The sequence below is a fragment of the Chelonia mydas genome, chromosome 2 (genome assembly GCF_015237465.2).
Source record: "Chelonia mydas isolate rCheMyd1 chromosome 2, rCheMyd1.pri.v2, whole genome shotgun sequence".
In the NCBI taxonomy this organism is placed as follows: domain Eukaryota; kingdom Metazoa; phylum Chordata; order Testudines; family Cheloniidae; genus Chelonia; species Chelonia mydas.
In genome coordinates this window covers 165,476,786-165,492,175 of record NC_057850.1, presented here as the reverse complement: position 1 = coordinate 165,492,175, position 15,390 = coordinate 165,476,786, and the positions used below count along the sequence as shown (strand labels likewise).

The 15,390-nt window shown below is 46.7% G+C and overlaps 1 protein-coding gene across 1 annotated transcript; it reads right to left on the bottom strand.

The window, feature by feature from the left end:
• Positions 1-791: 791 nt before the first annotated feature.
• Positions 792-11,351, bottom strand: LOC122464282. Its single transcript, XM_043538833.1, is given in 8 exon segments — positions 792-1,779; positions 1,781-2,114; positions 2,563-2,701; positions 3,712-3,838; positions 8,381-8,469; positions 9,060-9,401; positions 9,508-9,561; positions 11,133-11,351. Coding segments are annotated over 8 exon segments (2,292 nt in total).
• Positions 11,352-15,390: the final 4,039 nt, after the last annotated feature.

Sequence of the window (15,390 nt, the reverse complement as noted above, 5' to 3'; positions counted from 1 at the left end):
AGAAAACACATCCTTGGCTAGGGTACACCGTTTGCACTGACGGACCCATGCTTGCACGTCACTACCCATCGTGGGCCAGTAATAGTTTCTCCTCATCACCTCAAGAGTGCTCCTGTCTCCAAAATGCCCCTCATGATCATGCCTGGCTTCATAAACTTGACGGCGTAGTGACACAGGCACCACTAACTGCCACACTTCTTCGCCATCTCGGGGATATGTTACCCGGAACAGCACTCCACGGTGTAATCTAAGTCATTCCCACTGTCTGGCTAGCTTCTTAGACTGGGGGTATCTGGCCCCAAATCTCCAGTCTGGCCTCCTTCGGCTCGTGACTGCCACTAAGACAGGTCCAACGTCACCTTCTCGTTGCAGAGTCTGAATCTCCTCCCATGAGTATCCCGAGATCATTGCACTCTCCCCTTTTACGAGGTTTTGTACTGCATCCTTTACCATTGCTTTGTCCTCGGGCGTTGGATTCTCTAGCCACAAACACGTCCACACAACATCTGCAGGAATAACTAGGAAGTCTTTCTCCAGATTCTCGCCCTCTTCTGATTCCTTCTCCAGAGGCAATCTAAACAGGGTGTCAGCATTGATGTTCTATCTTCCAGGTTTATACTGTACTTCAAAAGTGAACTCAGTGAGTTGGGCCACCCACCGGTGTTCAATTGCGCCTAAATTAGCTGTTGCCAGGTATCGGAGTGGATTGTGGTCTGAGATTACCGTGAATTTAGAGTATACTAAATAATCCTTAAATTTTTCAGTGATAGCCCACTTCAAGGCCAGCAGTTCTAGTTTAAAAACACTGTAGTTCTTATTTCTTTCTGACCTCCTCGGCTCGCATATGCGATCACACGCTCGGCCCCCTCTTGCTTCTGGCTGAGCACTGCACCTAGGCTGTGCAGGCTTCCATTAGTTGTCACTATAAATGGCAGACTAAAGTCGGGATCTACAAGGAAAGGTGGTGACATCAGCCGATGTCTTAATTCGTCAAAAGCTGTCTGACAGGCATCATCCCACACAAAGCATTGGTCCTTTCCCTTCTTTTGGGCCGGTTGTCCCACTAGTCCATAAAGGGATGCAGCAATGTGCACAAACTTTGGAACAAATCGTCTATAATAGCTCATGAAACCGAGAGCCTGCCACACTTGCTTGGCATTCCTGGGGACTGGCCAATTTTCCAGCGCCCTGGTCTTCTCCTCATCTACCTGGATTCCATCCTTTGAAATCACATGGCCTAAGAATTTGACTTTTTCACGTAGGAGGCAGCACTTGCTTGGCTTCAGTTTCAATCCGTGTTCCTTCAATCGTGTGAAAACCAAGTCCAGTTTTTCCATATGACTCTCGAAATCCTTGGAAAACACAATAACATCGTCTAGGTATATCAGCAAAGTGTCTCGGATATAGTCTACCAACACCCGCTCCATTAGTCTCTGGAATGTAGCAGGTGCATTACACAAGCCAAATGGCATATGTGTCCATTCAAACAGCCCAAATGGAGTCATCACTGCTGTCTTTTCCTGGTCTTGTTCTTCCACTGCAACCTGGAAATAACCAGAAGTTAAATCGAGGGTTGAAAACACTCTTGCACTTCCTAATGCATCCAGTGACTCTTCCACCCGGGGTAGCGGGTAAGCATCCTTGTGCGTTACCTCATTCAGTTTCCTGTAGTCACAGCAAAATCGCACCCCGCCATCTTTTTTTATTACAGTCACCGCGGGTGATGCCCAGGGGCTGTGGCTTTCTTTAAGGACACCTTGAGTCACTAGGTCCAGGATGTGTTTTTTTTACCTCCTGGAACACTCGTGGTGAAATCCGTCTGTGTCTCTGTTTTATCGGAACAGCATCTCCAGTGGCTATTTGGTGGGTCACTGTGGTGGTGTAACCAAAGTCTCGCTCATCCCTGGAAAAGACCTCTTGATGTTTCTCCAGTAGCGCCCACAAATGGCTGGCTTGTGTAGGGGTTAACTGTTGGAGGTCCACTTGGACTGGAATGGGTAGTTCTCCATTGGGTGCCACTTGCGATGTGATAGCCTGTGTTCCTTTTTTCACTTTTGTCACCAGAAGCTCATCCCCATTTTCTTCCAGGGCCACCCTCACTGCCTGCACCACTCCTTCAGGTCAGTGTACCTCTGCCACCCTGGTTCAGAGGCACAACGTTATGACCTTCTCACTTGCGTTTAACAGCCTGACTGGCACTTTTCCTTTACTGGCATGAGCAAGTACATTTGCAACCAGGAGCCCATTAGGGAGACTGGCCCCAGGTGTTGGCTCGACAAGTACTCTGTATCCATCAAGGTCACTTGCCACCCGGCAGTGCCCATCAATAATCTTCTCACTCCAGGGAGGTATAACCACTTTCTGTCTCCCTGCCACCTTAACATAGCCAGTTTGTCCTGTGGGACCCAGGAAACGTCCATGTCTCTCCACCTGGGCCAGTACCCGCTTCAGCGTAGCGTCCTTTTTAGGCCGACCATGACGGTTCATCTCCTGGGTTCCTTCTCCTACCAATAGTAATTCTTTCAGTTCTCCTAAAATATTCATCCCAAGAATTCCCGGTACTCTGTTCTCCATTAAAGTTTTTTCTGAAGCTGTCCTCTAGGATAAAGATGCATTTCCCAGGGATCGTTCGACCCATGTACCCTACATCGGCTTCAAGGCACCCCACAACAGGAATAGCAAGTCCATTAGCTGCCGTTAGCTGTACAAATCGGGTATTAGGCATGGTCAGATCTCTCTCTTTTAAGTAGTTTCGGAAATATGATTCAGAAATAGTGGTGACTTCTGAGCCAGTGTCTATCAAACAGGGAGTTCTCACCCCTGCTATGGTTATTTCCACTGTCAAGCAGTCCCCAAAAGCTCAGCCGCAGAAGTCGTCAAATACACTAATATCATCAGGGCCCTCTTCCTCACTGCTGACATGAGGCCCTTTTCTTAGGGACAGCCATAGAAACCCTTCTGTCCCCACTCGACCTTCCCCTGACGGTGGGCTACTCACTCCTGGCGTCTCTTGGATTTCAGGCGCCTGGGACTCCGGTCTCCTCCTCAGTGTACAATTTCCGCTAGTGTGTCCTGGCCTTTTACAAGTGTAACAAATGTACCTTCCCAGCTCATCCTTTAGTGGGGCTCTTCGGGATCCTGGTGCCCTTGGATACTTTGACATACTAATGGGATTTTTTTCTTTCATTAACTCAGTCATCACTTTTATCATCTCCTCCTGTTGGACTGCCAGTTTTTGGACAGCCTCACTTAAACTTTCCAGTGTTAACTGTGTTTGGGGCAGGGCCTTTTCGCCAGCAGCTGCATTCACTAGGCCCCCACTTCGTGTACGGGGGTTAGGCTTGGCTCTCTGTCATAGGAACTTCTTCTTCTGACCACATAATGGCAGCCTGTATGAGTTCATGAAACTTCTTCCTGGGCTCTTCCTTAAACCTCCTTTTCATTTCACGGCGGAGGGAATCATTCTGAAGCCCCAGCACTAACTGCTCTTTTAGAACCGTATCTGGGTCTGGAACTTGTTGAGGGTCTCACTTTGCTCATTCTCTCCTGGAGGTCATATGCATATGCCCGGATAGTTTCACCGGGCTCCTGCTTTCGCTCAAAGAACTCCTTTAGTTGGGTTCCAATAGGTACCTTATCTCCGTACACTTCCAGGAGGAGTTCAAACACCTATTCCACATCTTTCTTGTCTCCCATTGCCATGAACTTTACTGTGGCCTTGGCCTGGCCCTTGAGGTGCTCCTCTATGAAGTCCACATGATCTTCTTCAGGTACTCTTAGCACACACAGAGCTGCCTTCACTGACTTGACCCACTCCTCTACTGTAATGTCTCCTGGTCTAGTCGGGAAGCCACCAAACTCCGTGAACTTCCACTCCCGTGGGACATAAATAGTAGGGGTTTCTTAGCTTCTGCTGCCTGTTGTTCTATTACTGCCTTAGCCAGTGATAAGGCTTCTCTCTGTTCTGTTCTAGCTTGTTGTAATGCCTCAGCTTGGTCTGACAATCTGCACTGAAGTTCAGCAAACTGGGTCTGTAGTTCTTCAATTCCAGCCATGGTAGGGTTCTCGACCAGGCCTGGATAGTGCTACCAGAACTCAACCAGTAAACCAATGGGGTGGACCCTGTGGATAGGATCCTGTTCGTGACGCCAATTATGTAAGCGGGGGAACAGTCTCACTCTTGTGGGGAACTTTCCTGGCTTCTGCACTACCCCGGTGAAGTGGGCTAGTGAAAGGATCTGAGTCCTCACTTCCACTTCCTTTACCCAGTGGCCTCCCTGCCCTTGAGGACTCCCCTTCCACTGTCCTGTCTGGCAGACTCCTCGTAACCACAACAAGGACTGGGCCCAGGATTCTTGGGGGGCTCAACCCCCAACCCTGCTGTGGTCACCTAGGACAGGGGCTAGGGTGTCCCCACTCCAGGGTACTCTCTCTGCACTGGGCACTTCTCTGACCCACTGACCATTACATACAAGTTAAAGCAAATGCAAGTTATTTAATCAACAATTAATTTTAAAAAGAATAAGGAAAAATGGAAAAGGTTAAAGGAAACACATCAGCCCGCTCTGTGGCAGGGACCATCACAAACAGTGTTTCTGGAATGTCAGGGCAGTTCACATTCTGTTCCTTGTAAGTCTCAGGGCTTCTTCGCAGGCCCTGGCTGTGCTGTAGGGATGCTGAGGGTTGGACACTTGCTCTGGTGGTGGCCACACGCTCTCAGGCTCTAAGTGGTAGGATGCTTCTTCCCAGTATCGCCCCCGCCCTGTTGGGGTTAAGGTCCAAGCCTGGCCTGCAGAGCCTCTTGGCTGAGGCGTTTCCCTGTGCTGGGCCCGCTGCCCAGGGTCCCCCTCGGTCTCTCCAGCTGCTCACCACACCCAGCTCCGGACTGCTCCAGCCCCAGCTCCACCACTCGGTCTCAGCGCTGCTGCTGCTCTGCATCCAGCTCCCTGGGCTGCTTCTTTGGCCCCTCTGCCTCTGGTTGCTACAGCTCTGCTCCCAGAACAGGTCTGCTCTGCAGGCTGCTTCTGTGACTCTGCTCCCAGCACTGACCTGCTTCCTCGGCTGCTTTTCTGGCCCCTCTGGCTCTGGCACAGCTCTGCTCCCTGGCTAGCTCAGGCCCCTGCTTTCTCCTTAGCTCGGCCCCACTCTGTCTGACCCAGGCAATTCCAGCTCACACGGAGGACGGGACCTCCCTGGCCTCCTAACTCCCTGATTAGCTGGCCCGCCCTGTCATTCAGGCTGACCTGGAGCATTGGCCTCTCCCCATTGTTCCTGGGGGCTGTCAGTCTCAGGGTCCTGATTCCCCATCCACCCTTCCCCCTTTTTAGTACTGGGAGTTAGCAACTAAAACACCCCCACTGAATGTTAGTAAGGGGGCAACAGTCCCCTTACATCAAGGCAATCAGAATTCTGCTGCTGCTTTTCCAGAATCTTCTTAACATGTTGCTCCCATGTTGCTTCTGAGGGCATAGCTACAGTTGCAGATGTAGAGCGCTTTGAGTTAAACCAGCCTTCAGAGAGCGCAGTAGGGAAAGCGCTGCAGTCTGTCCACCACTGACAGCTTCAGGTGCACTGGCGTGGCCACATTTGCGGCACTTGCAGTGGCATTGGGAGCAGTGCATTATGGGCAGCTATTCCAATATGCAAGTGACTGCAACGTGCTTTTCAAATGGCGGGGTGGGGTGGAGTGTGACAGGGAGTGTGGCGTGTGTATGTGGGGGGAGAGAGAGTGGGTTTTTGGGGGGCTGAGAGCATGTCCGCATGCTGTCTTGTAAGTTCAGACGGCATCAGGCCCCCCTGCCTCTCTCTTTCACACAGCATTCCACAATAATGGTTGGTTTGTCTCGGAGCAGATAAGCAGCCAGCTGTCAGAAATGGAGCTTTCAAAGGGCATATCCACACTCCTGCAGTGATTCAAAAACAATGAGAAGAGTGGCCACTTGACTTAAGGGGATTATGGGATGTTTCCGGAGGCTGATCAAAGCGCAGTAATGCAACACCTCGTTTACACTGATGCCTGGGCGTTTCAGCCAAGACGCAGCAAGCGTTAATCTTCTCACCGAGGTGGAGTACCAGGAGTGCTCTAGCCGTGGAGTCAGAGCACTCTACGTGCCTTGCCAGTATGGACGGGTAGTGAGCTAGGGCACCGAGGGCTGCTTTAATGCGCTCTAATTCGCAAGTGTAGCTAAGCCCTGATCTTCACAAACCGCAAAACCCGACACTTAAGCCTGCTGGCTGTCGGCTTTATATACTGGTTGCTTTCTCACAGTCAGCTCTTCTTAGCCAATTAGCTTCTAGCTCCTCCCCTGATGTCATGACTATTTTTAGAGAGGAAAGCTCCTCCCTGATGCCATCTTGCATTCTAGATCATTCTAAGATCCTAAATTTAGATCTTCACCATTTTGATCCGCCATGTTGGATTTTCTAAATTTAAACTATCATTAATTTCTACTTAATGAGAGCCTGAATCTTAAAATTATTGTTTTATGCAAACCAAAGTGTCCTGATACTGTTACCACCTTAATTATGTCAGTTGGGAAAAGTGAATTTTATGGTGTTTTTAAATCCCTCCGAGGTTTTTCTGTAAGCCTTTATTAAGGTGTTGCAAGGTATTTCAGAACAGTGAGAGCAAAAATCTCATTACACTCAGCACAGATGTGTTGTAACAACTAGGCAAAGTACTAACAAGCTTCAACAGGACTTTATTTTCAAAGTGGAAACCTCTGTACCAAGCTGCTGCTGCACCCTCTAGCTTTCTCCCAGCCTCTCAACTCCTCCCCCCTCCTTCCTGTTTCCTGTCCTTTCAGACTCCCAATAGCCAGTGCTCCCAATTCTAATAATTACAAGCAACATCTAAAACACTACAAGAAGCTCCATCATAGCACTGTGCAACAATGTAATTCACACCAATCTTCAGATGCTGTAGTTTTTCAATAATCCATTTTTGAAATGGAAAATCTAAATGCTGAATCCATGTGGAAGCAGCCCAGAGTTCTTTCCTGAATGATTTCTTTTCAATGGTTGTGTAAAAGGAGATACAGCTGTTCTTTTTTTGATGCATCTTTAGTTTCATCAGCAAGGACAGAAAATACTTGGCTTGTCTGATCTCTTCAACAATGTTTTCTCTCAAGACTTCTGCAGCAGAATGTATTAAATCATTTTGGTACTGGTGAGAAGTATAGGGTCCATACCTGGCTATGTTTAAGATAAGGTGACCATATTTTGGGGAGACGTGTGGGAGCACAGCAAAGTAACTAAGACCAAAAAGTAAGTTGCGGAGCATAGCGAGGCAAAAAAAAATTTTTGGCTTCATTTAACAGTTGCACATATACACTAAAAAATACGAAACAAACATGCATATAATCACTGCAGATGTGATGTCACACTAAAGAAGTGCATTCAGACACTGGTTACAATCAGTACAAAAACCCTGTTCAGGAATGGCAGTTTTCCATATCCACTGTCTATACAGCTTATTTAAAGAATCTTTCTTCACACTACTGCCAATGCCATGTATTTTTCACAGATTTATCAATCTGTTACCTCTGCTTTTCAAGAAAACCAGCATGATTATTGGTGACCAGATTTCTACTGCATCAGTAGGCCAAAATCACTTAAAATATAGCCCAGAACTAGCCCAATCCATTTGCTGAAAGTTTTTTAAATTAACACCGTGATCTATACAGCGCCCAGCCCAGCCATGCCATTGTCCCCTATAGCCTCTGTTCCCAGTCCCCATCCATGCCCTGCGGCCATCCAGAGAGTGGAGTCTCTGTTCCCTGCCGCTGGAATGAGGCTTAGGGTAGAACACTGGGAGAAAGATCTCCTGGTTGATGTGAAACTGTGACACAACCTTTGGGAGGAAAGCAGGGTGAGGTCTGAGCTGAATCTTGTCCTTATAGAACCTGGTGTAAGGGGGCTCTGATGTTAGGGCCTTAAGCTCAGACACCCTCCTGGCCAAGGTTATCGCTATCAGGAACGTGACCTTGTAAGAGAGGTAGAGCAGGGAGCATGATGCCAAGGGCTCAAAGGGTGGTGCCATGAGTCAATAAAGGTTGAGGTCCCAAGCTGGGATAGGCTGCTGGACGTGAGGGTATAGCCTGTCGAGTCCTTTGAGAAATCGGCTGACCAATGGGTTAGCAAAGACAGAGCAGCCCTCCTCACCCGGGTGGAAGGCCAAAATGGTGGCCACGTAAACCCTTATTGACGACCATGAAAGCCCCTGCTGCTTCAGACGGAGGAGGTAGTCCAGAATAAGTGGCACTGGGGGTAGCGTTGGGAGCAATTGGTGCTGCGCCAACGAGACTGAAACTTTCATGCACTTGGCTAGGTAGGTAGCTCTCGTAGAGGGCTTCCTGCTGCCAAGGAGGACGTGTCTAACCTGGTCTGAACAGGAAAGCTCCACCGGAAGGTCTGGCACGCCAGGCGCACCACTGTCAGCTTTCGGACGTTGATGTGGAGAGTGAGATCCTGAAGAGGGACAGGGAAGGGGGGTGGAAAGGTGGCAGGGCACAGAATTAGATGGAGTATCCCCTTTCTACCATGCCGTCTGAGGTGATCTGGGACAATGCATGGTAGAAAGGGGATAGTTGGGACAAGAAGGTAAGGTGGGGTAGATCCAGTCCGTGGTGTGGTACACCATCCTTGACCATGCTTTGGGTTGCCCTGAGCCCTGGTCAGAGGGTTGACGCAGCCTTCTCTTGCCAGTCCCGTTCCTCCTTCTGGAACCATCCTGGCAGTTCTGGTCATTGAACTGCTGAGGAGGCTGCGGACGGAAGGGTCTCTGCTGCGTTGACGGTGTGTAGAGGCCTCGGGACCTGAGGGTGGCTCTGGAGTCCTTTAGGCTATTTAGCCTCTTATTCATTTTCTCCAAAAAGAGTCTCTCCCTCAAAAGACAGGTCTTGTATGGTTTGCTGGACCTCATGGGGAGACTTATAACTTCTTAATGTATTTCAACTGCCCAGTCAGATTTAACATTGGGTCATGTGTTCGATGTCGTGTAATGTAAATGACACCAATGGATTGCTTTTATTCTCCTTTATGATCAGATAATATCCTACTACATAAGAATAAATGGTAGATAATCCAATCATAACATCTTCAGGAACGACCCAATACTTAGGAGTGAGAGCAATTTGAGTTGGTGGCAATTCTCCTTTTCCCCGACGCCCGAATCCCAAAATGTGAACTTTCACTGGTCCCTTAGGTGATGGTTCTGTCCTAATATCCTCCAGGAAGGGTTTCATAGGGGCTTCAGGTGGTATCATTCCCATCATTTGGATTCTGGTTCCTTTGCTCTCATCATATTCTTCCTCCTCATTATTTCCTTCCTCGTATTCTTCATCATTAAAGTCCTCCAATGTATATACTTTCTCTTGTTCTGAATCTTTCTCTTGGTCATACTCGAAAATAGGGATTTTCCATTTGTAGAGCAGACTTTTACTTTACAAAACCAATGTTCATTCTCTTGAACCACTAAACTTTGGAAGACCAAATTCATAACCATACCATAACTATATACATTAGATCTCCTCCAAAGGTGTTCACCTCTTTTCCAGTATCCTATATAAGAAAACATGAAAATATCAAATTACCTAAGAAGGTTTATGATCATTTTTCCTATTTTTTTCCTTAAACTTATCAGGGCAGGTATTCCCTTTCCATGCTTTAAGTTGGGTACTACGAAACCACGTAGTGACTTGTTTTTTTCCAGATTTTAACTCTAGTTGGTAGGTGTGGGACTCGCTTTGTTGACAGTGGTGACAGGACCAACCCACCTGGGGCTGAGTGGATGGTTCTTCTCTGAGCAATATCTGAACAAGACTCAATCACCTACATTCCATTTGATAAACTTGAGGTTATTATTTAATCTTTGGTCCATCTTTTACAGTTTGGCTTCAGGGTGACTGCCACTGACCTCTGTACATCAGAGATTACCTTCAGTAAAGATTTTATATACTGGTCCGTTACTACTTTCGGTTGGTGTTCATCGGGGGTACCGACCATTGCTCCAGTGTCACCATAGGTCTTCCAAAAAGTACCTCATGGGGAGTAAAACCGTGGGATCCTATTGTGGATCGTATTGACATGAGGATCAATGGGAGATGTCAATCCCTGTTTTTGTCTGAGGAGTCTGACTTTTCAGAGTGCAGTTTTCAAAGATCGGTTTGACCTTTCCACCAGGCTTGAAGCTTGGGGGTGGCCCGCTACGTGATATCTTTGTCTCACCCCTAGGGCTATACAGGGTTGTTTCATCACTTCCCCAGTGATATTGGGGCCTTGGTTGGAATCAATTACTCGTGGAAGACCAAATTGACTAAAGGCATTTTCCAGAAGTAGCTTAAGGGTGGTTTGGGCAGTGCAGTTGCGTGATGGATAGGCCTCAATCCATTTGGAAAAAGGGGTCAATGCATATTAGATGATACTGATTTCCCTTATTAGTTCGAGCTAAAGGGCTGATATAATCAATTTGCACCCTTAACGATGGGCCATTCACTGGTTGGTGGAGAAGTGGTCCCTTTACAATTTTAGGGTCCAGATTATTTTGAGCACATTTTAGACAGTTGTTAATACAATGCTGTGTGTGTTACAATTTCTGGCCACCAGGCCACAGTAGCCAACTTATTTAGCGTCTTTTATATTCCAAAATGTCAGTGGTTATGTCCTAATTGTATTAATTCCTGCTGAAACACATTCAGAAGTACAAGCAGTGGAATGTTATTAAGACCAGGAATTGGAGAAAGATCTTTGTTCTTTGTTGCCATGATTAAGTGAGATGGATGCTGCTGAATGTTATACCCCTTAGATTTGCCATCCTTTAAAAGTTGTTTAATTTCTGGATCTTGTAACCATAATCTTATTATATCATGATAGTCAGTGGGATCCGTTGTCATCAAGGCATCAATATTTGCTTTCACTTTGTTTCACTTGTGTTCTGGTCCCAAGCTTGCAGCTTGCTTCGCTAGTCAGTCTACCCTGCTGTTTAGGAGAGTGATTTCCCCCTGATTTTTACAGTGAGCCTTGACTTTAAACAAAAAGGTATCACCCCTCTTAGATTCCACTCATTGCCAAGCATATTGTAGGTATCCCGTGTATGCTACTGGCTAGTTGTCTGTTGTTTTCATGTCTCTTGCCTTCCATACGACCATCCAGTCCAGTAGTGCCCTCATCGCCCTGTCGGAATCTGTACAAATGGTGATGTTCGTTGAAGTTTCTGCATTCTCCAAGGTTACAATAATGGTTACTATCTCTGCAGCCTGGGCTGAGTTGTATATAATGGTTCCTTGGTACACCTTATCTATAGCAACATATAGAGCTGCAAATCCTGTGGCTGCCTTGCCATTAATGTACATGCTACTCCCATCTACAACCCATAAGTCTCTATTACATATTTTAGCTTCTTAATACTCTGATTCCAATTTAAAGAGTGATATAATTCAGGATCTTTGATTTCAGGAAGAGGACATTCATGATTAGTCTGGGACTTCTCTGAGGTATCTCCTTGTTAATTAAGGCTAATGTCCAATTAGCCAAATGAGGGTGACTCACTCTTCCAGAATTAGCTCTTCCAGTTAGTACATATTTTACAGGAGTCTGTGGGGTCTTCAGTACTATGGGAGCCATACCCACTATGTACTCCCTATGCACCAGTGCCCATATGAGAGCTAGTATTTCTCGTTCACATTCTGTGAATTGTTGTTCTACTGTTGATAATACCTTAGATCCATAAGCTATAGGTTTCAAAGGAGTTCCATTGTGTTATAACAAGATAGCTACTACCAGCATGGCAATTAGTGCTAACTGGAGGTGGAAGGGCTTGTCTACCTGTGGGAATGCCGATGAAGGTGCTTCAGTGAGCGCTTTCTTTAGTTGTTGTACAGCCTTTTGTTGTTCTCCGCGTTTCCACAATTGGCCTTTTCTGAGTAGTTGGTACAGTGGCCTTGCTTTTTCACTATATCCCTCAATGAAATCTCTGGAGAAACCCACCAGACTTAAGGACCTGAGTGTACCAACATCAGTTGGAGCGGGCAATTTGGATGTTAGTTCTACTCGGCTGGCATCAGGCTTTCTTCCAGCAGGACCCAGTTGTACTCGGTAAATGGCTTGTTTTACTAATTGCGCTTTAGTTGGGTTCACCAAGAGTCCAGCTGTCTTTAGAATTCCCAGAACTTCGTCCAAAGCTATGATGTTGTCTAACTTAGTCTTGGTAGCTATCAGTATGTCATCCACATAGCTAACAATATTGTCATGGTAGGAGGAGGCTTTCCACAGTGCTGCAACAATTTGATGGCATATACTTGGAGCGTTGTGATACCCTTGGGGAACTCTTGTAAATGTGACTTGCTGTTCGTCGAAAGTGAAGGCAAATTTGTAGTAGCGGGCGGGATAAAGTGGTATGGAGAAGGCAGCATTGGAGATGTCTAGAACACTGTACCAGCACGCACCTTTGGTAATTAAGTCAGTCAGTTCTGGGAATTTGGCAACAGGGGCTAACCTTGGTGTCACTTTGTTCAAACCTCTGTAATCCACAGTTAGTCTCCAGGAGCTTCCATCTGCCCTTTTAACTGGCCAGATAGGAGAATTGCAGATGCTCCGGCATGGTATTAACACTTCCTGGTTTAGTCGGGCCTCTGTTGTAGATCGAATTCCTTCTTTTGCCTCCAGAGAATATCGATATTGATGTAAAGATTTCAGATCAGGACCCTCTACCTTAATTGCAGCTTGTACTTTTCCACAACTCAGTTTATTGGGAGCAAACACTTCCCTGTGTTTGTTAGTGATTTGTTGGATTTCTTCTTCCCATACAGGGAGTTGCAGTTTTTCTGGAGCCTTGGCAGCACAGATGCGGTGGGCAGCATGGATTATGCTGCCTGCTTCTCCTTGGATTAGCACTCTATTGGGTCAATCAATGGCTATATTTAATCATTGTAACACATTTATTCCTAGGATACCTGTGCCATCCAGTTTTTGTAGTCCAAATGAAGCCTGTGTAGATAAAGACCTGATATGGCAAATGATATAGGTAAAAGGAACAACATTTTCTTTCCCATTATAGGACATCAGAGATTTTAGGTCTTTTACTGGTAATTCTTTAGCAGTAGGACTTCCCTTAAAACATAATGAACTCGTAGAGGTCCCTGTATCCACTAGCATTGGTTGTTCTAATTTTCTGAAGCTTCCCATGATTTTGATTTTTACTGTAGGTCTGCCCAACTCATTGTTGGCTATAGGGGCTACCACTCCAGGGGCTTGGGAAGCTCGGCCTCCTCAGCATGTGCTATTTGAGGAGACAGATTCTACTGGAGTGTTTGGGTTTTGCTCTCCAGCCTTTTGTCCAGATTCATACTTGGCCAACTTCAAAAACCATGTCCTCTGCTGACAGTTTTTGCTTGTTTAGTTTGTCCCATGGCTCATATTGAGACAGTCTCTTTTAAAAAGATTGTTAAAGTTCTCATTTCATCACCAGTCCCTCTGAACATAAAGTTCTTGTAGTCCATGGATTTATTGGTGGGGTTTTGTCCTGTGTTGTTACCTTTGCATCTGTTGTCTCTGTTATTATATGCAGCTACCTTCCTTTTTGTTGATGTTCCTATGTGGGCTGATTGTTGAAGCTCAAAAATCTCCCTTGCTCTTGCCTCTAATAAAGGTAGTTGAGTATTGCATATGTCTATTGGACCCATTGCTAACTGTATGCTAGGAGATAAACCTTGTATATACCTATGACATACCAGAACTGAGAAAATTGTAATTACTCCATTTTGGTTTACCCCTAATCCTGCCAAAACAATTTTTTTCCTCATAAAATACTTCTTTGGCCTTTCATCCATACTCTTTCTCTGAGCATGCTTTGCCCATTATATTATCATGAGGATAAAACAATCTAAATACACGTGTATATACCACAAATTGTTCACTTGCATCAATTAACACATTGTAAGGAAGGGTTGCAAAGTCATCACTGGACATACATTCCCTTAATACACAGATCACATCCTCTTGCGTTAAATGCAGTGTTAGAGGTAACTTAGCTAACCAGTTCAGCACAGTATCCCAATTACATGGGCCCATATGCTTTCCCATGGCTCTAGCTTGCTCTGGTGTTAGAGCTTTACTCTCGTATTTCACTCGGGGAGGTTGCCCAGTGCTTTCTGATTGGGTAACTGTGGTCACCACAGGAGCCAGCGGGCATCCTCTTTGTGCAGCTTCCACCTCCTCCCAGCTTTGGGGTGCAGAGGGTGGCTGCTCTTTCCCACACCAGTTCATAGTTAAGGCAGCTAGAGGATTAGTGTCTACTGCTTTCATTAACCCTTGTGTCAATTGCAGCTGGTCTTGCAATTGCTTAATGTGGCGTTGACATTCCACATGTGAGGCAGGCTTATCCCAGTTGTCAGCAGCCTCCTTGATTAACTGCCTAACTGCTGCCTGTGGTACCAGCAGTTCTTGTGTTTTGATCTCTGCTGTTCTCTCAGTGTCTGGAGCCTTAACACGAAGGTCTCTCAGCTGCTGTTCTAACTGCCATCTGAAGTGTCAGCGTGGTCACAGTGGCTTTGGCTGCTTGCAGCTTGCTGTTCGGCCTTCTGAATTTGCTGCTTGCTTTTCTCAAGTTTCTGGTCAGCATGCTCTTTCAGCAGCACCACTTGGGAGTTGAGCTCACAGCTGACTGTGGCCAGACCGTAAATTAGAGCTCGTTTCTGCTCCCTCTTACTGGGCTTGGGCTTGCTGGTGTTATAGCGAGCCAATAAGATGGAGAATTTGCCCAAGGAATCATCTCCTGCTAATGATTCCTGCTGCCAAGGATTTCCTCCCTTCCCAAAGAATCAATCGCATGGTCCAAAGAGTTTTTATTAGACCAGGGAGTCCATCCTTGCAGGCTGAAACTTTGGTCCATTGTGCTGTAAGGAGTTGCTTACCCAACTCTGGGATGAAAAGGGCCACTTAGCGAAGATAGAAGGGCTCCGGTAAAAAAACCGTGCCTTTATACGTGACACCTCGGCCTGGGCTAGGCTAGCCTAACCTGCTGCCTTCTGCCAAAGAAAAAGTGGCCCTTTTGGGGCCGAGACCACTCTGTACCTTTCCGCTACAGGGAGAGGCACTAACAGCACTGGATGGGGCAACCAGTAACCACTACCTGCTACTGAAGAGGGGGCCCAGGCATCCCCGCAATCCCTTGTCCACAGTAGCAGGATTTCAGTGTGGGTTGGGATAAAATCCCACCCTTGCCAAAGGCGGAGGGAAGAAGCCAACTGGTTCACTTGCCCTTCGGCTATCACAATACTATCCCAGCATAGACACCCTCCCCGAATCTCAAGGACCGACACTGCTGCTGTTCACAAAACAAACAAAACTAACCTAACAGGGCCTTAAGGAGAGAGCTAATCCAGTCCCCAGAGA